The following is a 27,238-nucleotide window of genomic DNA, read 5'->3' as shown; positions in this document are numbered from 1 at the left end:
GCTCATGTTTCCACATGTGAAGTAAAATCTATGAAATCAGGCAAGCATAATAGTAATAAACAAATACAAAATTACCAATGTGCAGAAGGTAAATAGTTACCAGGATTCATACAATGAGGGGAGGTGTTCAAACTCCACTTATCCCCAACCGCCAGTAAAGACACCAGAAGAGTAGCAAGTTAGGACCTATGTTAAGCATTGGCCTCCACATTCGCATATCGGGGGGAAAAAGGGGGTGAGAATTTGCTGTTTAGTGAGAAGAAAGCTTAAAGATGTGATTCAAAAGAATCTCGTTCTGTGGCAGGCCACGACAGGTTCCAGATAAGGGAAGTGTGGCATAGGTGTGACCACAGGTGGCATGGGTATGGCTGCGGGTTGACATGAAGAACGACCTGTTAGATATTTATCTTAGCATCATTTCTTTTTCCTTTCTTTTTTAAAATTTTTTCTAAATATTTATTTATTTATTTATTATGTTTTGATATTCTGTCTGTGTGTATGTCTGCAGGCCAGAAGAGGGCACCAGACCTCATTACAGATGGTTGTGAGCCACCATGTGGTTGCTGGGAATTGAACTCAGGACCTTTGGAAGAGAAGGCAATGCTCTTAACCACTGAGCCATCTCTCCAGCCCCCTCTTTTTCTTTTCTTTTTCCTCTTTGTGGTAATAGAAATAGATCCCTCGTACAATACTTAGAGTGTACATAACTTAATACCAACAATCTCCACTTCTGATACCAAGTAGGACAGCAGTTAGTGCTGTCATCCAGGAGCACAGACTGTGTTTGTAATGTTAGTGCTTTGAATGCCTTCATAAAGATGGTTAATTATTAATTTTAAATCTGTTTTTAAAATTAGCTTAGAATTAATTTGTAAACCTCAACTTTTTTAAGAAAATAAAATTCACCTTTTTAGTTACATTTTGGAGGCCATTTTTGTTTTGAGTTTACTGACAAATCATAAAACAGTAAGTATTGATTTATATCTAGAGACTATTGCTAGAATTTGTAAAGAATTTTCTTGGAAGAGACTTTTTCAAATTTATTTTCTCTGTAATATTGTTTCTCAGTTCATTTTTGAATATTGCTTCTCTAGTGTTAATTTTTAAAATACTCTTCTTGGCTCCATAGTTGGGTTTTGTAAATATAGCTTACTGTTCTAATTACAATTACAGGTTGAATTGGAGTCACTATTAATTGCTGTTAGCATTTGTTTAATTCCAAGGCTGTTAGGTTTATGAGTATTATGATAGGGAGAACTTTAAAGAAATTCTTAATTGAAGAACAGAATAAGTTATTTAAACTTTCATATCTGGGGATGCCCACAGTTGGTAGGGTGCTTGCCTAGAATGCATAGAGACCTAAGTTTGACCCCCAGCTTCTCATGGTGGTGCATACCTACAAACCTAACATTTAGGAGGTTGAGACAGTAAGATTAGAAATTCAAAGTCATCCTTAGTTACATAGCAAGTACAAAGCCATTCTGGGATATGTGAGATACTGTCTTAAATAATAAACAACTAAATGAATTGATTTACATGGAATTTCATTTTAATCCATTGATTTTCTGGTTTACATGTTTGTATTTCAGGGAAAGGTAGCCCAGACAGCTTGTATGTCAGCTTGCAAGCATTTAGCCACATCCTTGATGCAATTGTTGCTGGAAGCAGAAGTAAGGCAGCTCACTTTGGGAGCATTACAGCAGTTCAACCTGGATGTCAGAGAATGTGAACGTAAGTCAATGAACCCTTTTTGCTTCCTTGTTTTATAAACTTTCGTTGCCACTGGTGTAAAGAAAAACCAAAAAGTTTTAGGTCTGTCATGTCAGTGTTCCTCATGGTGTCAAAAAATATCTGGATGTGAAAGGTATCTTATGGGACATTTTATTTATTTTTATTTTTTATGGTGGCTTTAAAAATATGTTTTAAATTGAAATACAATTATGTCTATTTCCCCCTCCCTTTTCTCACTCTAGCTTCTCCCAACTTCCCTCCTTTGAAGTCCTGCCATGATCCCTGCAACTCACAAGTTGAAAGCCTCTTTTTCTTTATTATTGTTACATACGTATATGTACATATATACAAATATGTATAAATATAGTCTGCTGAATATGTTTTTGTTGGTGGTATATATATGGTTTCAAGGCTCCCTGTTCTGTACTGACCAACCAATAATAGAGCTCATTCCCGAGGAGAGGCTAATTCTTCTCCCGAAGATCATTAGTTGCCTATAGTTCATTGTTTGAGTGTGACCTCTAAGATTTCCCTCATACCTTGTTTACATGTTTATTTGATATTACCATTGTTTTGGTCAAAAGCCTGTACTCCAAAAGTCGGAAAAATCTAAAAGAAACAGACAAATTTCTTGATAGATACCACATACTAAAATTAAGTCAAGATCAAATAAACAATTTAAAGAGATCTATAGCCCCTAAGGAAATAGAAGCAATCATTAAAAGTCTCTCAAGCAAGAAAAGCCCAGGACCAGTTGATTTCAGTGCAGAATTTTACCAGAGTTTCAAAGAAAAGCAAATACCAGTACTCCTCAAAGTATTCCACAAAGTAGAAATTGAAGGAGCGTTTCTAATTTTTTTTTAGGCCACAGTTGCCCTGATACCCAAGCCACTCAAATACTAAACAAAGAAAGAGAATTACAGACCAATGCCCCTCATGAACATTGATACAAGAATACTCAGTAAAATACTGGCAAACTGAATCCAAGAACGCATAAAAAAGGCCACCCACCATGATCAAGTAGGCTTCATCCCAGAGATTCTGGGATGGTTCAAGATATGGAAAATCTGTCAATGTAATTCACCATATAAACCATCTGAAAGAGAAAAACCACATGACCATCTCATTAGGTGCTGGAAAAGCCTTTGACAAAGCACCTCTTTATTATAAAAGTCTCAGAGAGATCAAGGATACAAAGAACATGCCTAGATATAATAAAAAGCAACTCATAGCAAATCAACAGTCAACACCATATTAAACAGAAAGACACTCAAAGCAATTCCACTAAAATCAGGATCAAGACAAGACTGTCTGCTCTCTCTATATCTATTCAATATAGTATTTGAAGTTATAGCTATACCAATAAGACAACAAAAGGAAATCAAGGATATACATACATACATACATATATATGAAAAAAGATCTCAGAGTATGCTGGTTGCAGATGACAGTATACCCTGAAAATTGACCCCAAAAATTTTACCAGGAAACTCCAAAGCTGATGAACACCTTTAGCAAAGTAGCCGGATACAAGATTAAATAGGAAAAAAAAATCAGTAACCCTCTTATTACAAATGATAAAAGGGCTGAGAGTGAAATAAGGGAAACAACTCCCTTGATAGTAGCCGCAAACCATTTATATTTATATCTTATGGTAACCCTATCCAAACAAGTGAAAGACCTGTATAACAAGAAGTTCAAGTCTTTGAAGAGAGAAATTGAAGATATCAGAAGATGGAAAGACTTCCTATGCTCATGGATCAGTAGGATTAACATAGCAAAAATGGCCATTTTACCAAAAGAAATAAACATATTAAACAAGTACTTATCAAAATTCCAACACAATTCTTTACAGACCTTGAAAGAACAATACTCAAATTCATATGGAGAAACAATAAAACCAAGATAGCTACAAAAATCCTATAAAATAAAAAAAAACTGCTGGAGGTATCACCATCCCTGATTTCAAGCTCTACTACAGAGATATAGTAACAAATACAGTATTGTATTGGCATAAAAACAGGCACATTGAGTTGAAGCCCCAAATATAAACTGTAGACACTTGATTTTTGACAAAAAGAAAAGCCAAAATTATACAATGGAGAAAATAAAGCATCTTCAACAATTAGTTTTGGCATAACTAGATGTTAGCATGTAGAAGAATGCAAATAGATCCATATCTATCACCCTTCACAAAATTCAAGTCTATATGGATCAAATACTTCAACATAAATGCCGTTACACTGAACTTGATAGAAGAGAAAGTGGGGATTCCCCTTGAATGCATTGGCACAGGAGACAACTTCCTGAATAGAATACCAGTAGCACAAACACTAATATCAATAATTAATCAATGGGATCTCATAAACCTGAAAAGTTTCTATAAGGCAAAAGACACTGTCAATAGGACATAATGACAGACAACAAAATGAGAAAATATCTTTACCAATGCCACATCCAACAGACGGCTGATCTTCAAAATATATAAGGAACTCAAGAAACTAGATATCAACAAACCAAATAATCAAATAAAAAATGGGGTATAGACCTAAACAGAAAATTCTCAGCAGAATAATCTAAAATGACAGTAAAAAACAAAAAACCAGAAATGTTAAACATCCTTAGCCATGAGGGAATGCAAATCAGAACAACTCTGAGATTCTATCTTGTACCTATCAGAATGGCTAAGATTAAAAACACAAATGACCATTCATGCTGGAGAGGATGTAGAACAAGGGGAACTCTCCTTCACTACTGGTAGGAGTGTAAACTTGTACAGTCACTTTTGAATCAGTATGGCAGTTTCTCAGAAAATTGGGCTTAATCTGCTTAAGGTTCAGTGACACTACTCTTCAGATATTCTCACAGAATGCTCAGTCATACTACCAGGACACTTTATCAGCTATGTTCATAGTTGCTTTATTTGTAATTGCTGGAACCTGGAAGCAACCTAGATGCCCCTCAACCAAAGAATGGATAAAGAAAATGTAGTACATTTGCATAGTGGAGTATTACCCATTAAAAACAATGACATCAGAAACTATGAAGGCAAATGGATGGATCTAGTAAAAAATCATCTGAGTGAGGTAACCCAGATTCAGAAAGAGACATCTTATGTACTCACTCATAAGTGGATATTAGCTGTAAAGGATAGTCATTTTACAATCCATATATCCAGAGAGGTTAGGGCTTATTATTATTACTATTATTATTATTATTTATTGTGTATGAGTGTTTTGCCTGGATGCATGTGTATGCACCTTCTGTGGAGATCAGAAGAAGGTTTCAGATCCCCTGGAACTGGAGTTACAAATGGATGTGAGCTGCCATATTGGTGCTGGGGTTTGAACCCAGGTCCCCTAGAAGAGCAGCTAGTGTTCTTAACTGCTGAGCCATCGCTCCAGCTCCAGAGAGGTTAGGTAACAAGGAGGATCCAAGTGGGGGACGCATGGATCTCCCTGTGAAGGGGGAATAGATCTTCTGGTGGACTAGGGGTTGATGGGGATGGAAACTTGAGGGATTGGATTTGGGCATGGGTGAAGGGGGAGAATGCTGAGAGAGGCTTTTCAGGGTCAGGTTTAAAGCCTGACACAAGGGAAACTTCCATGAATCTACAAGGATGACCACAACTAAGACTCCCAGCAATAGTGAATATGAAGCTAGAACAGGCCATCCTGATGTGGGATGTCCTTCTGTATATATGTTGCTTTTATGGGTTGATTAATAAAGCTGTTTTGGCCAGTGGCTTAGCAGAGTAAGGCCAGGTGGGAAATCAGAGCAGAGATGCAGAGAAAAAGAAAGTGAAGTCAGGTCAGATGCCAGCCTGCCAGCTGCCAAGGAAATAAGACATGTAGAAAATGAGATAACACCATGTCCACGCAGCAATATATAGATTAGTAGAAATGGATTAATTTAAGATGTAAGAGCTAGCTAGAAATAGCCTGAGCCATCCATCGGCTAAACACTGTTGTAGTTAATATAGTTTCTGTGTGATTTTTCGGGTCTGGGTGTTTGATTAATGAAAGTGCAGTCTTCATTTACATCATCCCCTGTGATCAGATTGTTGACTACCCCAATTATCACCAGAGAGCCTTCTTCCAGTAACTGATGGAAAAAGGTGCAGAGGGAAGGATTGTAGCAGCCTGGAGGGTCACTGATATCACAAGAAAACCCACAGAAACAACTAACCTGGCTCATAGGAGCTCAAAGAGTCTGAACCAACAACCAGGAAGTCTGCATGGGACTGATGTAGGATGTGACAGTTGTGTATCTTAGTCTATTTGTGAGACTACTAACAATGGGAGCCGGGAGGTAGGGGAGGCCCTGTCCCTAATGTTTGGGCTGGCTTTTGAGAACCTATTCCTCATACTGGGTTGTCTTTTCCAGTCTTAATGTAAGGAGAAGAGCTTCGTCCTACCTCTACTTAATATGCCATGCTTGGTTGACACCCTTGTTGGGCCTGCCCATTTCTGAACAGAGAGGTAGATTGAAGAAGTTAGTGGCAGAGGAAAGTGTGGGGAAGGAGAGGAGGGAGGGGAAACTGTGGTTGGGGTATAAAATAAATTTTAAAAATTAAAAAAAAAACAATTGTCATGGTCATAGTGTCTCTTTACAGCACTAGAAACTCTAAGATAGCTTTTCAGTATTGTGTCAACTGCATTTTATACATTTTATATCATTTTTAAAATTTGATTTGATGTTTGAAACAGTGTCTTCTCATGTAGTAGTCCAAGCTGGCCTCAAACTTACCAGTCTTCTGAGTGTTGAGAGTGTGGATATTTGCCACCACATCAGCTTGTTTTATTATTATAATATTTTTATTCAATTAAGTATTTTAAATTAGCTTTAGATTTTCTTGTTTGGGAACAGTGATTTATGCTTTTAGTTTTTAAACTTTTCTTTCAGATTTTTCAGTACAGTGGGATATGTACAAATAATGAACACATCAGGTTTTCTTGTTTGATCTCTTAGTTATTCAGAAGTTTATGGCTCACTTCTCTAATATTTAGAATATTTGTACAAATTTTATTATAGTTTATAGGGTTTTTTTTAGTCAGAGAGCATGCTCTGTATGATTACCGTTCTGAAACTAATATCCTGAGATTATGTTTAATGGCCCAGTTTAGTGTTTTGGTTACAGTGGAAAAGTTATGTACCTGTTCTACAGTTGCTGTGAGCTATGTCTGTCAGATAGCAATGGTTGTGTTCATTGATACTGCTAGTAAAAACTCCTGGATTCTTATTTTGCTGTTGGTGGTGGGTTTGTTTGTTTGGTATATTATTGTTGTTGTTGTTAGAGTTTATTTGTGTTTTGTTTTGACCAAGTCAGTCACAGCCCAGGCTGCACTCCAGTTTACTGTAGATGTGAGGGTTATGCTGTACGCTTCCTTCTACTTTCTTCTTTTATTATCTTTATTTTTTGCCATTTTCATCCCCCATTGTCTTGCTTTATGCTGATTTTTCTTAAATTTGGTATGACTTATGGATTATTAATTTTAGTTCCTTGTTTACTTTTATTTATTAGAGTTTGTCAGTATTAACTAAGAGACAGTGCGTGCATCTTTTTTTTAAAGAAGATACTCCGCCGGGCGGTGGTGGCGTACGCCTTTAATCCCAGCACTCGGGAGGCAGAGGCAGGCGGATCTCTGTGAGTTCGAGACCATCCTGGTCTACAAGAGCTAGTTCCAGGACAGTCTCCAAAACCACAGAGAAACCCTGTCTCGAAAAACCAAAAAAAAAAAAAAGATACTCCAAAATGTTGTATTCCTGTTTCAGTTTTCCAGTGTCCCCTGAGTTTTTCATGCTCTATGTATTTATTAAGCATTTTTATTCTTAATATGCTTCATTTTGAATGCTTCAGGTTCATTGGTAATCTTTCAGTAGTTTCTAATCTACAGTAAAATTAGTTTATATTCATTTCTCGTTTCCAGTACTTCTCTTTTGATACCCTGTGTAAACTCTGTTTGTTGTGTATGTTCATAGGGTTGTAACTAGAACCCATGAGCTTTGTCCATACTAGGCAGACAATCCCACGGAGCTTTCTTTGCTCACATCCAGCTCCACTTTAGTTCAGGTCAGCTGTCTGTGGTTTTCCCATCATGATCCTGACCCCACTTCCTCATATAACCCTCCTCCCTTTCTTCAGCTAGACTCCTGGAGCTCTGCTCAGTGCTTTTCTATGGATCACTGCATCTGCTTCCATCAGTTACTGGATGAAGGTTCTATATTGACAATTAGGGTAGTTACCAGTCTGATTACAAAAAAGGTCAGTTGAGGTACTCTCTCCACTATTGCTAGGAGTCTCCTAGCTGGGGTCATCCTTGAGGATTCCTGGGTGTTTCCCTAGTCCTAGGTTTCTCCCTCTATCAAGATATCTCTTTCATTGTTCTCCTTCTCAGTCCCTACCCCAACTCAACCATTCCATTCCTCATGTTCTTATCCTCCCCCCTTGCTCCGGGTTTACCCAGGTTATCTCATCTATTTCCTCTTTCCAGGGAGATCCATGCATCCCTCTTAGGGTCCCCCTTGTTAGGTTCTCTGACACTGTGGGTTGTAACCCAGTTTTCCTTTGCGTACATCTAGTATTTACTTATGAGTAAGTACATACTGTGTTTGTTTTTCAGGATCTGGTTTACCTCACTCAGCATGGCTTTTTTTTTTTTTAGTTCTGTCCATTTGACTGCAATTTTCAGGATGTCGTTGTATTTACTGTGTAATACTCCATTGTGTAAATATGCCACATTTTCTTTATCCATTCTTTGGTTGAGGGGCATCTAGGTTGTTTTCAGGTTCTGGATATTACAAATAATGCTGCTATGAACATAGTTGAACAAGTATCCTTGGGTATATGCCTAAAAGTGGTATGGCTGGGATATTACAAATAATGCTGCTATGAACATAGTTGAACAAGTATCCTTGGGTATATGCCTAAAAGTGGTATGGCTGGGTCTTGAGATAGATTCTCAATTTTCTGAGAAACCACCGTACTGATTTCTAAAGTGGCTATAAAGTTTGCACTCCCACCAGCAGTGGAGGAGTGTTCCCCTTATTCCACATCCTCTCCAGCATAAGCTGTCATCCATGTTTTTTATCTTAACCATTCTGACAGTTGTAAGATGGTATCTCAGAGTCATTTTGATTGCGTTTCCTGATGGCTAAGGGTGTTAAGCATTTCCTTAAATGTCTTTTGGGCATCTGAGAATCTTCTGTTGAGAATTCTGTTTAGATCTGTACCACATTTTTAGTTGGATTATTTGATATTTTGATGTCTAGTTTCTTGAGTTCTTTATGTATTTTGGAGATCAGTCCTCTGTCAGATTTGGGGGTGGTGAAGACCTTTTCCCATTCGGAAGGCTGCTGTTTTGTTTTATTGACTGTTTCCTTTGCCTTACAAAAGCTTCTTAGTCTTAGGAGGTCCCATTTATTGATTTTTTTTCAGTGTTTGTGCTACTGTTGTTATATTTAGGAAGTGGTCTTCTGTACCCATGCATTCAGGGCTACTTCCCACTTTCTCTTATGAGGTTCAGTGTGGCTAAATTTATTTTAAGGTCTTTGATCCACTTGTACTTGAATTTTGTGCATAGCTATAGGTATGGATTGATTTGCACTCTTCTTCAGTCAGCATCCAATTGTGCCAGTACCATTTGTTGAAGATGCTTTCATTTTTCCATTGTACAATTTTGGCTTCTTTGTCAAAAATCAGGTGTTCATAGATATGTGGATTTATGTCAGGGTCTTTGATTCAATTCCATTGACCCACATGTCTGACCCACGTGTCTACTTTTATGCCAATACCAAACTGTTTTTATTACTCTAGTTCAGTAGTAAAGCTTAAAATCAGGGATGATGATGCCTCCAGAAGTTCCTATATGGTATAGAATTGTTTTGGCTATCATGGATTTTTTGTTTTTCCATATAAAGTTGAGTATTGTTCTTTTGATCTCTGTGAAGAATTGTGTTTTGATTTTGATGGTGATTTCATTGAATCTGTATATTGCTTTTGATAAGATTACCATTTTTACTATGGTTGATCTTACATATCCAAGAACACAGGAGAACTTTCCATTTTATGATATCTTCTTCTATTTCTTTCTTCAAAGACTTAAAGTTCTTTTTTTAAAATTTTGTGTTTAAAAGTTTCTTTTTCATTTTACATACCAATCACAGTTTCCCTTCTCTTCCCTTCTCCCACTCCCCTTACCTTCCACCCACCCAACCTCCCATCCACTCCCAAGAAAGAGTATGGCCTCCCTTGAGAAGTCAACACAGTCTGGCATATCAAGTTGAAGCAGGACCAAGCCCCCAGCACCTGTATATAATGACTGAGCAAGATATCCCTCCATAGGGAATGGGTTCCAAAAAGCCAGTTCATGCACTGGGGATCAGTCCTGGTCCCATAAGACTTGAAGTTCTTGTCATACAGGTCTTTCACTTGTTTAGTTAGAGTTACCCCGAGATATTTTATGTTCTTTGTGGCTATCATAAAAGATGATGTTTCTCTGATTTCTTTCTTAGCCTGTTTTTCATTTGTATATAGGAGGGTTACTGGGTTTTTGTTGTTGTTGTTGTTAATCTTATATCCCACTACATTACTGAAGGTGTTTATCAGCTGTAGGAGTTCCCAAGTAGAATTTTGGGGGTCACTTATGTATACTATCATATCATCTGTCAATAATGATAGTTTGACTGCTTCCTTTCCAATTTGATCTTTCCCCTTGATCTTTTGTTGTCCTATTGTCCTATTGTAGGTAGAAGTTCAAGTACTATATTGAATAAATATGGGGAGAGTGGGGAGCCTTGTCTTGTTTCTGATTTTAGTGAAACTGCTTTGAGTTTCTCTCCATTTAGTTTGATTTTGGCTCTTGGCTTTCTGTATATTACCTGTATTATGTTTAGGTGTGTATGTTGTATCCCTGATCTCGCCAAGACCTTTATCATGATGGCATGTTTGGTTTGGTAGGAGGCTTTTTCAGCATCGAATGAGATTATCATGTGGGTTTTTTTTTTTCTTTTAGTTTGTTTATATGGTGGATTACATTTCAGTATGTTGAATCATCCTTGCATCTTTGGGATGAAGCCTTTTTGATCATGGTAGATGATTTTTTATGTGTTCTTGGATTTAGTTTGTCAGTATTTAATTGAGTATTTTTGCATCATTGCTTCATGAAGGAGTTTGATTTGTAATTCTCTTTCTTTGTTGTATCTTTATGTGGCTTAGGTATCAGGGTAACTGCAGCCTCATAAAAAGACTTTGGTAATGTTCCTTCTGTTTGTGTTGTGTAAAACAATGTGAAGAATATTGGTATTAGCCATTCTTTGAAATTCTGGTGGAATTCTCTACCGAAACCATCTGGCTCTGGGCTTTTCTTGGTTAGGAAACTTTTAATGACTGCTTCTTTTCTTTAGGAGTTATAGGTCTATGTTTATCTGATCTTGATTTTATTTTGGTATATGGTATCTATTCAGAAAATTATCCATTTCTTTTAGATTTTTCAATTTTATGAAGCATTGGTTTTTGAATACTAATGACTACCTAATGAATCTTTGGGTTTCCTCAGTGCCTGTTGTTATGTCCCCTTTTCATTTCTGATTTTGTTAATTTGGATATTCTCTTTCTGCCTTTTGGTTAGTTTGGATAAGGGTTTGTCTGTCTTGTTGATTTTCTCCTAGAACCAACTCTTTGTTTCATTAATTCTTTATATTGTTCTCTTTTCCCTACTTTATTGATTTCAGCCCTCAATTTGATTATTTCCTGTCTTCTACTCCTGCTGGGTTTGTATGCTCCTTTTTTTTTTTCCTAGAGCTGTCAGGTGTGCTGTTAAGTCACTGGTGTGAGCTTTCTCCACTTTCTTTATGTGGTTACTTAGTGCTATGAACTTTTCCTCTTAGCACTACTTTCATAGTGTCCCATAGGTTTGGGTCTGTTGTGCATTCATTTCATTGAATTCTAGGAAGTCTTTAATTTCTCTCCTTATTTCTTCCTTGACCAAGTGGTGATTCAGTTTAGCATTTATTAGTTTCCATGGGTTTGTAGACTTTCTGCAATTAGAGTTGTTGTTGTATTCTAACTTTAAGCCATGGTGATCTGATAAGATACAGGGGGTTATTCCATTTTTTTTAATCTATTGAGATTTGTTTTGTGACCAAGTATGTAGTCAGTTTTAGAGAAGGTTTTATGAGGTACTGAGAAGAAGGTATATCTTTTTTGTTTGAGTGGAATGTTCTATAGATGTCTGTGAAGTCTATTTGAATCATAACATCTGTTAGTTCCTCTTATTTCTTCATAAGTTTCTGTCTGGCAGTCCTGCCCGTTGGTTTGAGTGGAGTGTTTAAATCTCCCTCTATTCTTATGTTTGGTTGGTTGTGTGATTTAAGCTTTAGTGATGTTTCTTTTATAAATGTGGGTAAGCATGTATTTGGGGCACAAATATTCAGAATTGAGATTTAATTTTGGTGGATTTTACCTGTGATGAATATGAAATATCCTTCTGCATCTCTTGACTAATTTTAGTTTGAAGTCTATTTTGTTAGATATTAGGATAGCTATACCAGGTTGTTTCTTAGATCCATTTGATTGGAAAATCTTTTCCCAACCCTTTACACTGAAGGTAATATCCGTCTTTCAAATTGAGCTGTGTTTTTTGTATGCAGCAGCAGTATGGATCCTGTTTTTGTATCTATTCTGTTAGCCTGTGTCTTTTTATAGGTGAACTGAATTCATTGATATTAATGGATATTAATGACCAGTGTTTGTTAATTCCTGATGTTTTTTATTTTGTTGTTAGTGGTGGTAATGTGTTGTTTCTCTTCTTTGGGATTTGCTGATGTGAGATTATCTATTGCCTGTTTTTTCATGGGCATAGCTAATTTCCTTGAATTGGAGTTTCCCTTCTAGTATTTTCTGTAAAGCTGGATTTGTGAATATGTGTTGTTTAAACCTGGTTTTGTCATGGAACATTTTGTTTTCTCCATCTATGGTGATTTAATGTTTTGCTAGGGTATAGTAGTCTGGTATCTGTGGTCTCTTAGTGACTACAAAACGTCTGTCCATGTCCTTCTGGCTTTCAATGTCTTCATTGAGAACTCAGGTATTATTTTGATAGGTCTGCCTTTACATGTTACTTGGCCTTTTTCCTTTGCAGCTATTAATATTTTATCTTTATTCTGTATCTTTAATGTTTTGATTATTATGTGACGAGGGGACTTTTTTTCATTCAGTTTGTTTGGCGTTTGTAAACTTCTTGTTTCTAGATAGGCGTGTCCTTCTTTAGGTTGGGAAAGTTTTCTTCTATGGTTTTGTCGAATATATTTTCTGTGCCTTTGATCTGCTGCTGGGATTGGGATGGATGGTGGGGGGCACGGAATGTGCCCTGGTGTCTAGGGCCTAGAGACCAGGGCTATCATACTGGCAGACCAGTCACTCACTTTTTCCTGTAATAGATGCAGGTGGAGCCTGTTTGATGAGGATTGGTTGGCAAGGGCATGGATGGAAGGTGTGTGTGTGTGGGGGGGTCTTCCTTAGGAGTCTTATCTGTCATCCAGCTGCTGCAGCTGCGATGGGTGGGGCTCTGCTTTATTGTCTCTATAGTCTAGTTCTCTTCCCACAGTAGGTGGAGGTGGTATCTGTGCCTCCTGGGGCACTGCTGACTGGCTGCTGAGGCTCTTCTTCTGGCAAGTACAGGTGAAGACTGTGCCTCTGGGAGGCCTCTGGTGCTGCAGGGATTGGTTGGCTGGGGGCGGGGAATTGGTAGCTGAGGTGGTGGAGGGGTCTGCTTGTTGGAGTTTTACCTATTGGCCTGAGCTGGGGCTGGGGTGGGTGGGGTAGGGGCACAGGATGTGTCCCTGACTCTGGAGCCTAGAGAGAGGGCTTTCCAGCTGGGAGACCAGTCACTCATTTCTTTCTCAGGCTGTTACAGGTAGAACCTTTACCTGAGGTTGGGGGGAGGGAGCTTTGATGCTTGGGGGTTGGTTGGCAGGGGAATGTGTTGGGGAAGGGAGGTGGAGGTTTCTGCCCACAGGAGTCTTACCTTCTGGCTAGCTGCTGGGTCTATGATGCGTAGGGCTCTACTTTAGCTGTTTTTGTCTCTCTTCTAGTTCTCTTCCTACAATTCTTATGGTTTTTTTTATGCTTTTTGACATATGGAACATTTTTATAATAGCTGTTCAGATAGTTCCTATTTATGTGCGTGTTTCTGAGCACTATTTCCTGATTACTTTTCCCCTCTGGTTTTGAGTTACATTTTCTTATTCTTTTTGTTTTTTGTCATTGTTTATTTAGTTCCTGACATTTAAAATTTCATGTTGTTTGATGTTATAATTCATTGTATTGTAAAGATTTTGTTAGGTTTTGCTCTTATTTTATTTAAAGTTCTACATTTAAAGGCTTTCCCCTAATGATCTACTTCTGCCAGCCTCAAGTCCAGTGTCTCATGGGATAGTATCACCATCTGAGGAACAATAGATTACAAACCTGTGGGGGCCATTGAAGATTAAAACTGTACTAGGTACAAAATTGTGTGTTTAAAATTAAAAGATTAAAACTCCATATAAGTCCCTTGGAATTGGTGGAATACATTTGTATTCATAGAGTCAGTAGCAACCTTTTGTCTGAGCCTAACAAGCACAATTCCAAAACAGAGCCCTGAAGGATTCTATCCAGTTTGCTAAGAATATCTGGCTGTTCAGGAGCTTTTACAAATTATTCTGTGCATTAGTGGTAACTCTTTCCTCAACTTGGGAAATTCTTTCCCATAAACACACAGTTTGGTATCTGTTATGGTTTTAGTCTGACCTGTCCCCTACAGGCTCATGCTTTATTGCCTCTCAGATGAGAATGCTAGATCACTAGGACAGGCCTTTAAAGATTTTAAGTTGACCCTTGATTGCAGTATTCCTCTGCTTTCTGGTCTTTTTTAGATGAGGGACCTCTGCCACATGCGTCTGCGGTTGTGAATGCTACCTTGCTTTCCCAGAATGAAGGATGGAAAGCTCTTAAATTGTAACCTCAAAGAAACCTTATCTCCCTTAAATTAGTTGACCTAGGTATTTGGTCACAACAAGGTTTCACCAGGTATCCAGTGAGACACTTTTGATTTCGTTTCTGTCCTGTCTAGTGACTTGAGTTTTTCTCACCCTTTTGCATTGTTTAAATGAAAGAGAAATTGTTGAGTACTGATTATATTTCCTCTAGTGCTGGTTATGGAACCCAGGGTCTTGTTTATGCTAGGAAAGGGCTTACTATTGAGCTATAGCACTAGCCCCACCATGACCCTTCTCTGATACTGAGTTTTAAAGAACCATGGCCATTGCCTCCTGGACTCTAGTTTGTGTCTTTTCAACTCAGTAAGACAATCATGCTTTGTTTAAGTGCCCTTTCTTTTCTTGCTTTATAAAATGACCTGGAATCTGTCCCTAGTAGGTTTTCGCAGATCATTTTCTTTCTCTCAGGATAATAGTTCTGCGAGAAAGTGGCCTTGCTTTACCTCTTCCCTAGTGTTTAACTCCATTCTTATAGATATTTTTGTTTTTGCCTAGCTTCTTTATAATAACATTGGAATGAGTATTCTTCTGTCTACAGGTCCCTTGATATAGTTGTAGGATCATATAAATATTCTTTTCAGAGTTTTTTTCCCCCATTATAGATATACCACCTCTTCATTGTTGAAAGCACTTGAGGAAAATAAAGTACATAAAGTAATTAAGGGCTAGATAGATGGCTTAGTGGGCAAAGTACTTAGCTTGCAAGTGTGAGGACCTGAATTTGAGTCTTTGCAACCAGCACAACTTGCATCTATAATCCCTACAACAAAATTGAAGTCAGAGACAGGAGAATCCTCAAAATCTGTGAGACAGTTAGTTTGCTGTTTGCAGTGATCAAGAGACCCTGTCTGAAAAAAGAAGTGGAAAGTGAGGAACAACACCTTTGGGTCCTTTGTCCTCTAAACATGCACTGTGGCATACATGTGACTACACTCATACATGAATATGCATATGTGTATACACACATATACATCATACAATTTTTTAAAAGTAAAACTACTGTATCCTCACAATTTAGAAATGAGTATAATTCTGGTGATTTCATTCAGTGTGGTAATATTCAGTAGTGAGAAACTCTTTCTAGAAGGTATCCATCAGATTTTTTCATCTAAGTAGCCAAAATTTATTCACATAATTATATCTTAACCAGTTATTTGCTAGAAGGATACTTATTGGCTAGATTAATCAAAATTGATTGCTGGAGCCAAGTACAAAACTATCCTCTTGAGTTGAAGAAAGAGTAAGTAGAACCTTGTTGTGTTAAGAAGAAAAGAGACTTAAGTTAGACGCCAGTCAGTTCCACGGGGAAGCAAAGTGTGCTGAGTGGTAGGAAATGACTGATTGACTGTGTCATTGTGTTTTTCTAAAGTTAAGAGGCACAGAGGGTAGAGGGAGAGACAGTGGAGCATAAGTACCAAGGAGAAATGTTCTGGGAACAGCAGTGCAGAGTGAGAAAAATGTCACTCTTCAAGTATTTCGTACTTAGACAAACGGACAGCTTCATTTATTGGAATTTTCAGGTGTGTCCACATCCTCAGGACAGAGGTAACTCTCCTTTAATAGTTCAGTGATCATTCATTTAAGGGCTGGGAGCACATTCTTTTGCTCACTATATCAAAGAGGTTTCAAGTTCCCAAGAGCTGGTATTTTAGGTGGAAGACTATGCAGTATTGGAATAGCTTCAGATTTAGTTCTGGTATAGGGTAACCACTCAAGGGCCTGACAGTCTTAATAAAACTAGCATCAGCACTCAACTTGAGACTACTTATGGTGCTTTGAGAATGGCCCACATAGTCTCATATGTTTGAATATTTGGTCCTCAGTTGGTAGAACTGTTTAGTAAAGTTTAGGAGGTGTGGCCTTGTTGGAGGAGGTACGTGACTGGGGGTAGATTTTGAAGTTTCAAAAGCCCATGCCATGCCCATTTAACCCTTCCCTGTTTGGTGATTATGAACCTCAACTACTGGCCCAGTGCTATGCCTACCTCCCTGCCTGGCATGCTGTTAGCCATGGTGACTGTGGACTCTAGCTAACCTTTGGGAATGGTAAGCCCCAGATAAACTCTTTCTTCTATAAGTTGCTTTGGTTATGATGTCTTATCACAGAAATAGAAAACTAACTAAGACAACACTGAAGGGGCCTGACAGTTTTACTAAAACTTATCATCAGTCTTCAACTTGAGACTAACCATTGCACGGCCTGACATCCCCACTACTAAGCCTAGCGTCAGCTGTGAAAATCTTTTCTATATATTGACGAACCACCGAGCTTCATTGATTTAGTATTTAACATTTCATTTCTGACTGGCAGTAATTTGTCTGTCAAGAAACTTTCCATGGACATTTATTTCACTTGAAAAGAAAGAAATTCTATTCTGTACCTTTCCCTATACCACCCCCTTCATTTTTTACTTCAGAGGCTCAATGGTCTATAAAAAAATCTTAAAGATTTGATACATAAAATTCAAATAGTTAGACAGAGGCGTATAAAGGCAGCCCAATGACAAGTTAATTAGTACTTGCATCTTCCTACCCACTGGTGTATGTGAGAGATAGTTTCTTCTTTTTGTCTGTTAGTCCTTGGAGGAAATATCTAAGTCCTGAAAGAAAACTGTGGGCATGATGAAATGTGGTGTGCCTGAAATTTGTGACCCGTAAGGCCTGTGCTGCCATTTTCATAGATCCAGAGCACAGAGAGGAGTCAGGCATGCTAGTATGAGCTGAGATACTTTGGTCAGATAGTATCATCTTGGTCAGCTTGACAGACTAGATAAAATTTATCTCTTTCTTTTAGATTGACCACATTGGCAAATTATCTAGCACCTTACAATCTCTTTTATAAAATGGGAATGATTCCTAATATTGAGGTTATGGAGTTAGAGTTAAATAAACTAATACATGACGGATTTATTTTAGTGAATAGTAAGTGCTTTGTTACCCTAATTATTATCTTCAGTACAACAGTAGCAGTAAGCCTAGATCTTGTCCTTTGGAAAGTCTTCTGCAGATGGTTTGAAATTGTCTGGAGCTCAGGACTTAGTTAAATATAAAGATGCTATTTAATTTAATATAAAAATTAACTTGTAATTTTTGGTAATTGTCTTCGAAACTGCTTGGGTTGTTTTGGAAAATGTGGTTCATAACTCATGGCTTTCTGTTTCCCAGCTTAATGCTTTTACAAGAAATCACCCAGTAGCTCCACTGTTCTCTAAAAGTAGTAACCACTGCCTAGGTTATCATCCTCTGACGTTGTACTGATAGAAAATTCTTATTGCCAGAGCATCAAACCAAGTACCTATAAGGTAGAATTGTTAAGAAGGCAGGAGAAAATTATTTCTATACTTTTAAAAGTTAACAGTGAAACCTGGATTTTTCTGACTTGTATAAATTTCATCGTGCACTTATATATTAATTACCTTCCATTTTGCTATAATCAAATAACTGACCTTAAGGATTGAAAGGGCTTATTTTGGCTCCAGTTTGAGGTAATATAGTCCATCATAGCAGGGGAAGGTGTGGCTACAGAAGTCTGAGGCTTGTGTTCACATTGCACCTGCTATTCGGAAACAGAGGGTAGACAGGAAATGGGACCAGGCTGTCAGATCTCAAGCCTCCTCCCATTACCAGCAAGACTCCACAGCCTTCCTAATCAGTGCTCAAACACAAGATCATAACAGTCTTCGCCACTGTAATCTGAGCTTTGGTGTTAGAAGTTAATTCAGTAACCTGTCCATTACTCAACAAAATGTGTGTGGAGCTTCTGTTCTCCAAGTACAGTATTGAACACTGGGTAAGAGCAGATGTAAGTGTCTGAACAAGAAACTTAAAGGATAAATATATCACCCTGAATTGTCTTGGATTTTGTTTGTTATGTTTTTTGAAGGCTAGTTAAATTTGGGATTGAGATACTATTAGAAAAGGACAAAGTCCCCATAGTCATCCATATCATCATTCTTACCATAATAACCCTTACTCTGCAAGCCAAGGAGTCAGCGTGGAGACTTTCTTATCTCAAGAGACAACATCAGAATAAATTTAAGATCTCAGAGAACCCACTATGCTATAAAAGAGTAGCAGAATACTAATTGTCATTTGTGCACTTGAAAAAAAAAAGTTTCTAACTCCAGAAATAATTCATTTGGGTGCAGTTTCAGTCACCAGGTGCTTCTACAAAGCTTTGACTGTTTCCATCTCTTCTTCTATATTCACTAAAATTAATGTGTTCGAGTATCTTTGTTTAAGGTGGAATTGTCCCTGTGTACTAGTAAGGCAAACTTGAACAGATCTGCTTATTTGGGATCACTCTACTGGACATTAGAGACTAAGGATCCTTTATAGAGAGAGCCTTCTGAACTGCAGCCACTCTGCCTAAATCTGTGCCAATTGCTGTAACTGTGCTCATTTTTAATTCTCTCCACTACATGTATACAGCTGTCCTTGACTTGTTTCTCTTCCGCAATCTCCCAAGAGTCTCTGGACTCACTCATTTGTGACCTATCTAATACATTCCTAATGTGAGGAAATGGGGGAAGGAGGAGCCCGGAGACCCTAGGAGTAGCAGGGAATGCATGTATTCTATCCGTGTTGCATTCTTTCAGTACAGCCTCTGATGCTTGCATTAGGTGAAGGGAGTTCTAACCCTTAAAAACAGCAACACCAGAGCTAGGCCCAAGTCTTCCTCAGCCAACCAAGCAAATGATGAAAGTAACTATCAGTTTTGTATCATAAATAATACCTATGCAGTTGTGTACTTTATAGTAATTAAGTTGTCAATCAAAATTATGTTAAGTCATGCAGAATGCATAACCACCCAGTTTTCCCTGTTTCTGTTTTGGTTTCCCAGACAACTTGTATTTGCTTTTAGATATATTCTTTCTTACTTTGCTTATTACCTCCAAAGCCCTTTAGTTTAGATCTTAGTTGCAGGACAAAATGCCTAAGAGATGATAATGAACATCCATGTTTTTGTTCTCTAACAAAAACAATACAAGGGAAAGCCTTGTTGGGGAGATCAAAGTATCAAGGATCCAGGAAAGCTCAGTCTCCATGCGTTGGTCAAGGGAACATGAAGTTTGTGAAGGTAGCTCTAGCCAGATCCTTCACTTCATCCTCTTTGATTTTAGATTTCTCACTCACCAGCTGCAGGCCATATTGAGGCTCCTTAAATTTTTGCTGTCATAGTTCTGATTAGGTTCTTGATGTAGGTTTTCTAGAAAGAACCAAGATTTTGCTGTTTTTATCATGAGCTGTACCATTTTGTTAAAAGCAATCACAACTCATATTGCTTTGCCTTTTACAATTTATAGATGGCCTCAGAATCTCTGTGCTCCACTGCTCCTTCCTCTGTGGAGATGCATCCATGTGATTTAAGGTGATTCCTTGGGGTATGAGTTTGGCCACCACATTTCACAACTTAGTGTTCATTGGAAGGTTTATCTGCCATCAACTGCTAGCCAATTCCAGATACCCTGCTTTCTCTTTTGTGTGTTACCTCTTTCTCTAATAATCCCTTTGATTTATTATTGGAGTATATTTATTAATAAGTGTTATTAATCACTGTGGTGTGATACTAGAAGACCTGAATAGTTTACAAACATCACAAATGTGTTTCTTAAGATTCCCCAAGATAGAAGGGTCAATATCAAAGTGCCAGAAGGTTTGATTCTGCTTCCAGTAAGACCAGGATGAGCCTCCCCAGTGTTCTCTCTTTCTTTTGTGTTGACTGAGTTTTCTGTCCTGCCCAGTTCCTGCAGTTGTTAAGTCCCAAAGAAAGCACACAGAGGTCTACATTAGTTATAAACTTATTGACCCATTAGCTCAGGCTTCTTATTATCTAATTCTTATAACTTGCATTAGCCCATAATTCTTGTATAAGTTAACCATGTGGCTTAGTACCTTATTTGGTGAGGCAGTTACATCTTGCTTCTTCTGCATCTGTGTCAAGACTGCAGACTGAAACTTCTCTTCAGAATTCTTGTTGCTCTGCCTATACTTCCAGCCTGGCAACTGACCAATCAGCATTTTATGACAGCACTTCCCCCACCCTATTAAAAAAAAACCAAAAAAACCCTCTGGATCTAATATTCTTTGTTTAGCTTTTCTCCTAACCATTATCCATAACAACTTGTAACCAACATTCTAAACAGAGGAAAATATTCATAGTCCATTTGGGGGGAATGTGGGCATAGTTTTTCAGGCTACTTCCTGCTGATTAGGGCACTGATTATCTTATGGGGACCTAAAGAAAATTTAGAATTATGATCAAGTCATGACTGGAGTATCCTCTGAGGCTTGATCATCTTAGGCAGCAGTCTTGAATCTGTTCTGGATGTAGAACTCAGATATCTTGGCCATTCGTTTCTATTTGAGATTCTCAGGTGGTTTTCCTTGATCAAATCTGATTTTTTTCTTAACTCAGAATTAATCCACAACCTCTTATTTCCTGTGGAAACAAAAGCAAAACCTCTTCTCCAAAGTAACGTGCCTTTTGACTTCCATTTTGAAGTCAAGGTATTTTCAAAATACCTATCTTGGATTAATTCAACAGCATTTATAAACAAATATCTTTTAGCAGCTGTTGCCTCCCAAGTGTTGGGACTAAAGGTGTGTGCCACCACACCTTGAATTCACAGAGGTCTGCCTGCCTCTGTCTCCCAAGTGTTGGGATTAAAGGTGTGTACCCCCACACCTTGAACTCGGAGATCCATCTGTCTCTGCCTCCCAAGTGTTAGGATTAAAGGTGTGTGCCACCACTCAACTACTCTTTTTTTTTAAAGGGACTTTATCCCTTTTTTTTCAAGCCTACATCTATTTTTAAATACACAATAAACCGTTTAGAGGTTTTCTTTGTTTTTGAACCTGTCTTTACTGTTTTTCTCTCTTTTTCTGACCACATGAGTCTTTAATTTGCTAAACAATTTGGCTAGGATTTAAAGCAATGGCTTTGACAGCTGGATCCGGCCCATTCCTTACCTTTTTTCTGAGAGTCTAGCCTCATGGCAGAGGTACTGGCCGGAGCCATGTTTATTGCCACAACTCTATGACATTTTAAGGTCCCTGCCACCACCAAAATACATGCAGTCAGCTTTTCATCAACACCGTTTAAGTGTTTCATGGCAGGACCTCTTAAAAGAGCTGCAAGGTTTTGCAGCTAAAGCTGAGTCAGGAAGCCTCTCTTAAATGAGAACGCTTGCCTCTAGCAAGCAGAGCCCACCCGAGAAAATGCTGTTATCAATAAGCCATGCTTAACTCTATTCTTTTTTGTTTAGAATTACTTCCCAAGCTCTGTCAGGCTTTATGTGGATGCAGTTGTCCACGTGGGTGCCATTTGTTGACTGAGTTTTCTGTCCTACTTGGTTCCCCACAGTTGTTAAGTCCCAAAGAAATCACACAGAGGTCTACATTAGTTATAAACTGATTGGCCTATTATCTCAGGCTTCTTATTAACTAATTCTTAATACTTACACTAACCCATAATTCTTGTCTGAGTTAGCCATGTGGCTCGATACCTTACTTGGCGAGACAGTCACATCTTGCTTCCTCTGCATCTGGGTCACGACTGTAGACTGAAACTTCCCTTTTCCCAGAATTCTCATTGCCCTACCTCTGCTTCCTGCCTGGTTGCCCTGCCTATACTTCCTGCCTGGCAACTGGCCAATTAGCATTTTATTAAGAATAATACAAGTAACAGGATAAAAGACCATTGTCTCATTGCACTTTTGTGAGATTGCTAATCCCTTTCCTAAGAATTAACCCCTTAGCTTCATGCTGTTGCTCTGTGGCTCAGACTCTATGAATGTGCAGACACACAGCAGGGAACTGCACAGCAAGGAACACATCTGAATTTGGGGCACTTCCAGAGTAAAGGAGGGACAACTTTAACATACAAGTTTCACAGAACCAAGGGGAACAGCAGACTGTACATTGATTGTTTAGACTAAGGATCATGTTTGCCATCTCTGTCTTGACCCTTTGATGCCTGGCATAGTGTCTGATACATGATATTTTCATGATAAATGATAGTTGAATTTGCTAAAATGATACAGCTAACAGCTACTTCAGTTTCTGGCTCCCTTCTTTCTGCTCTGAGGTTGTGAATGAAGAGGTGTGTAGTCCCTCTGTGTAGATGTCATGTGATGTGAAGAGCAGGACAAAGAGAGATGTGGTTGAAACCCCAAATTATGTAAGTTGGTGAGTGCTGCTTTTGGTGTTCATGCCCTACCATTCTCCTGTGGGCTAAAATACCTCCCTTGCTCTAATAGGTAGTTCCCAATACACCAGGTACACAGTACTTAAGAATTAGAACTCAACATGACAGAAACACATCGTGCTTTGATTCTTAGGTATGCAATGTAATAGACTGGCCATACTCCATTCCTGGAGATCCCATTGTGCTCCTTTGTGAAAGTGACTGAGTGATTTCCATTCTAGAATGTTGGGAATTATAGCAGCCTTTATGTTCCTGCCTCCACCCTCATTGCAGAGACCTGAACTGAAACTGATTAACTTCAGTTTTGACATCAACTAGCTATATGGTCTTTGTTATTCACTACTTGTGTTTGGTCTTTGGCATCTTCATTTTGGGAAAGTTACAGTAGATTATTTCAGAATTTATATTTACTTCTAAAATAGATTTATTATGAGGAGACAGTATTTTTTAATGTCTGTGGAGAGGGAATAGAGAAGATAATATAAATGAAATATTTTATAGATCAAGAACATAAATATTTGTAATTGCTAAATACATATTGAGTATGTTGGTAGAATTTTCGCCTTAGATACATGTGGTGTCCTGTCCCATAGGGGATTTCTATCTGAGTATATGCAGTTAGAAAGCAAGCTTTGAGTGACCAGGAGCTGTTTAAAGTTCATTAGCCAGTGGAACAAGTCATCTTTTTTCTTTCCTAAAGAGAAATCTTTCATATAATTCTTTAAGAAGGGAAAGTCGGCTTTATATTGTTCGTCTTTGGTTAATGATGGTTCAAAGCAGCCAGTCAAGAAGACTGTACTTTACACCCTGGTAGAGATGTCTGTGTTGTGGGTGAGATCAGAGTTGTTACACAGATATGTTGACTAAATCAGTTCCGAGTCTCAGAGGACACTACAGAGCAGAATTCTTTTGGACACTTGGGGTCCTGTACATGCATGGAGAGAATCAGACCTAAAAATAAGAAGTTTGCTCTCTATGAAATTAAGTAAATCTTGGAAATATTCATTTTCTGTAACTGACAGTGTCACTTCATGCTATGAATAGTTACATTTACTGCCTTTCTAGACAGTCTGTTTTAACTCTTCATCCAGAAGATGCTTTTGAAATCACAGCTGAAGTGAGTGTTCCTTCTTCACCTCTTAAAATAGAGTAAGGTTTGTAGAGAGCCAAATGGCTGAAGTTTGAGCTCAGTTCGAATTTAAGCCTCATTTACCAGATTTATAACTATTAAGAGAGGCCCCTTTTATTAAAGAAAATACAGAGCTTGGAGATGCAAATTCCCTGCAGTAGTCTACTGAGACATCCAGTGTGTTTCAGTACCATTAATTCCAATCCCCTTAGCTGCTATCCTCAGCCTCACCATGCAAATTAGAATTCAGAAACACACTTTCTCATTCTGCCCTCTTCCATCAGAGAATTATGAAGGTCACAAGATTGATGATGGTCTTCAAGTTTGTATGCAGAGAAATAAACTTGGTTTTTATAATTTGCAGTGCTCTGCACATGTGAAAATCTAAGGGTAATTAGTTGTTATTGCTTTAACATGATGAAGACAATAATGTCTCCATAAGAAAAGCTCCATGGTTAATAAATTTTGTCTTCTGGTTGATTGACTGGTTAATGGAATAAGAAATATTTTATGCCAGTGCTTTACAATACTGCTTCACTCCTTACTAGAAGCTGGTGTTTGTTTTGTTTTTTATCATTTGTTTTTGCCTCTTCCTCAATTTTATTCTGTATTATTTCTAATTCTCATTTTAATTACTATATATGTTGAAATTTAAAATTTTGCAGGGCAGAATCATGATGCTGGTGATAGCGTTGTATACAACCACTATCAGTGCATTGGTTCACTGTGTCATCTCCTCTGTCGGCGTTGTACATTCAATATTCTATGTTAAAATTCAGACCTATAGTTTAAGTGCAGTGGAAATGCACAGTAAGATGAAAAGGGGTCGAACATCTAGCATTGGTTTCCTTAACCGTATAACTTTTAATCAGCTGATGCAAAACACTTCTTTGGAAACCTGGGCTATTTGGCTATCGCCTGCCTCATAAGCCCCTGCCATAAACCTTTTGTTTGTTTGCTGTTGTCTTTCCATGCATATATGGCTTGCTTCTGCAATGCTTTTATGGTTTGTCTTTCTTAGCCATGTGAACCCAAATAGAAGACCTCCTTGCTACTAAAAGGACTATATCACTTCTCTTTGACTGTGGGTGATGGACCCTGTGCCTCTGGCAAGGCCTGACTCAGACAGGGGTCAGTGAGTAGTGCCCACTCAGCAGTTAGTTTGGTTTGGGGCTGAAGTTCCTTGAATTCCAGGAGATAAGGCCCTCTTTGTTTCTCTGAGTCCACTGCCAGACACCCAGCCACTTAATAGTAGATGCTGCCAACCTGAGCAGTGGGGGCAGGCAACCTGCTCTCCCTCAGCATGGCCTGAGATGCCATCCTGTCAAGAAAATAGAGACAGATCATCTTGCTCTAACCTCATCATACATCACTGTCAAGCAAGCTGCTGCCTTCCAAAGATGGGCCAGCACAGACAAAGTACCTTTTCTGGTGGCAGATGTTACCTTGGATTACTTGTGGGGATAGTAGTGATGGGGAGTACAAAAGGCCTACTGCATGAAGGGTCTTAATTCCCCAGTACGCTGTTTATGTGCAGGCTCCCTTCGGACCTGCATACACTGGCTGGCTGTTGGGCCTTTGTGGTCATTATCCCATCTCTGAAGATAGTGACTGATTCCTCTGTGAGATTGTTTAGATATTGTCTTCCTTGATGTAGTGAAAGGGTTCCTGAGGCAGACAGACAGTGGCAGTGCAGATCCACTTACTCCACTGACAGAAGGCCATCCTCCTGCTCCATGATTTGAAGAGGAATAGGCAGGATTTCAAAAGTTGTCATTCCAGTCTTAATGTTCCTACCTTCATTCCCTGCACTTACCAGTCAAAGCTCTCTTAGTTTTCTTTCTCCATTTTTTTCTCAAATTTGAGACCTATACTTTGAAAGTGTCAGATACTAGAAAGTTTACAAAATGCCACTTCAAAGAAAAACAGATAGCAGGCTTAGTATGACTGTAATCACTTTCCTGCCCCTAGCTAACTGTGGTCCTGCATTCGCCAAAGTACATTTCTTATAGTTTGGAGAATATATAATGATAATCAATCTCTCAACACTTTTCACTGTTTTTTTATTAAATAAATGAAAAGTAATTACTTTAAAAACCCATAAACTTCATAATTAGCTTGAAAGTAGCCAAAATAAATTTTCACTAAAATGCCCCTAAACAGTTGTTCATGTGAACCATCTTAGCCATGGTGCTTACCACTGACCCAGTGCAGAGCACAGCCAGTCCTCTGCAGACTTCGCTCTGCTGAAACTGTCCTTTCCTCAGTGGCTCTGCCCTTCCACCCAGTGGATGTAATGTCTTCCTCAGGCCAGAACTGTATGGCAGGGGGGCAGGCCAATCGCCTAGGAATGTCTCATGTGTCCCTGTTCTTATTGTCTCTCGCTGGTTATGTGGCCACAGTTTATGCTGTGTGTATTTTCTTTGGTTTCACCTAATATTGTTAGGGCTAATACCAATCATTATTTATTTTAATATGATTGTTTTATAAGGTATTAACTAGGAGACTGTATTAAATATCTTGCCTTTAAAACATTCATTTTAATTGTTAAAACTTGATAGACTTTTGCTCACATATCAGAAGATTTCTGGGGCATTTTCTTGGTGTTTGTTTGTTTGTTCTTTTGGAACTAGCGATCTAATGTAGGGCCTACGCTTACCAGGCAACTGCTCCAGTAACATTACAATCCATCTATGCATTTTCAAGAACTAAACCATGTCTTGCAGCAATGTATCCATGTGTAAGATATATGCATATAGAATTTTTATAAGAGATTTTTAAAAAGGCAAAGTTGTTCTTCCTTTTCACTGTTACCTGTTCTGGGTCTCAGTGTTTAATTTTCTCATTTCAGCTCTTCTGTGTCATCTGCTTTTCTATCTCTCTCCTTGCCCCCCGGGTAGTAAACTGCCTTAGCATTTTCATTCTCATATTTCTAAGATTAGAAGTTATAAAATGTTAAGAAGATATCATTGCTAACAGTTCAAATAAGTGAAATTTCCCATAATGTTTCATAGTAGTGGATGGCCTATATTTTGCTGTTTTCTACTGCTTTCCTGGTCTGAAGTATGTATAATAGGGTCACTGATTAAATCAGTGTCGCGGCCTGTGTTATCTCCTTGTTTAATCAGTGAG

The 27,238-nt window shown here is 38.4% G+C and overlaps 1 protein-coding gene across 3 annotated transcripts in view; it reads left to right on the top strand.

Annotated features, from left to right (window-relative positions):
* The window catches only part of LOC142856324 (exocyst complex component 6B), a 523,494-nt gene that overhangs the window by 305,947 nt on the left and 190,309 nt on the right, over positions 1 to 27,238 (top strand). For all 3 annotated transcript variants that reach the window (XM_075983673.1, XM_075983672.1, XM_075983674.1), the window contains exon 19: positions 1,590 to 1,731. In XM_075983673.1, coding sequence (XP_075839788.1) covers positions 1,590 to 1,731 — 142 coding nt within the window. The remainder of the gene's footprint in view (positions 1 to 1,589; positions 1,732 to 27,238) is intronic.

Source organism: Microtus pennsylvanicus, chromosome 8 (assembly GCF_037038515.1).
Source record: "Microtus pennsylvanicus isolate mMicPen1 chromosome 8, mMicPen1.hap1, whole genome shotgun sequence".
NCBI classification, from domain to species: domain Eukaryota; kingdom Metazoa; phylum Chordata; class Mammalia; order Rodentia; family Cricetidae; genus Microtus; species Microtus pennsylvanicus.
This window is presented reverse-complemented; position numbering and strand designations above follow the sequence as displayed.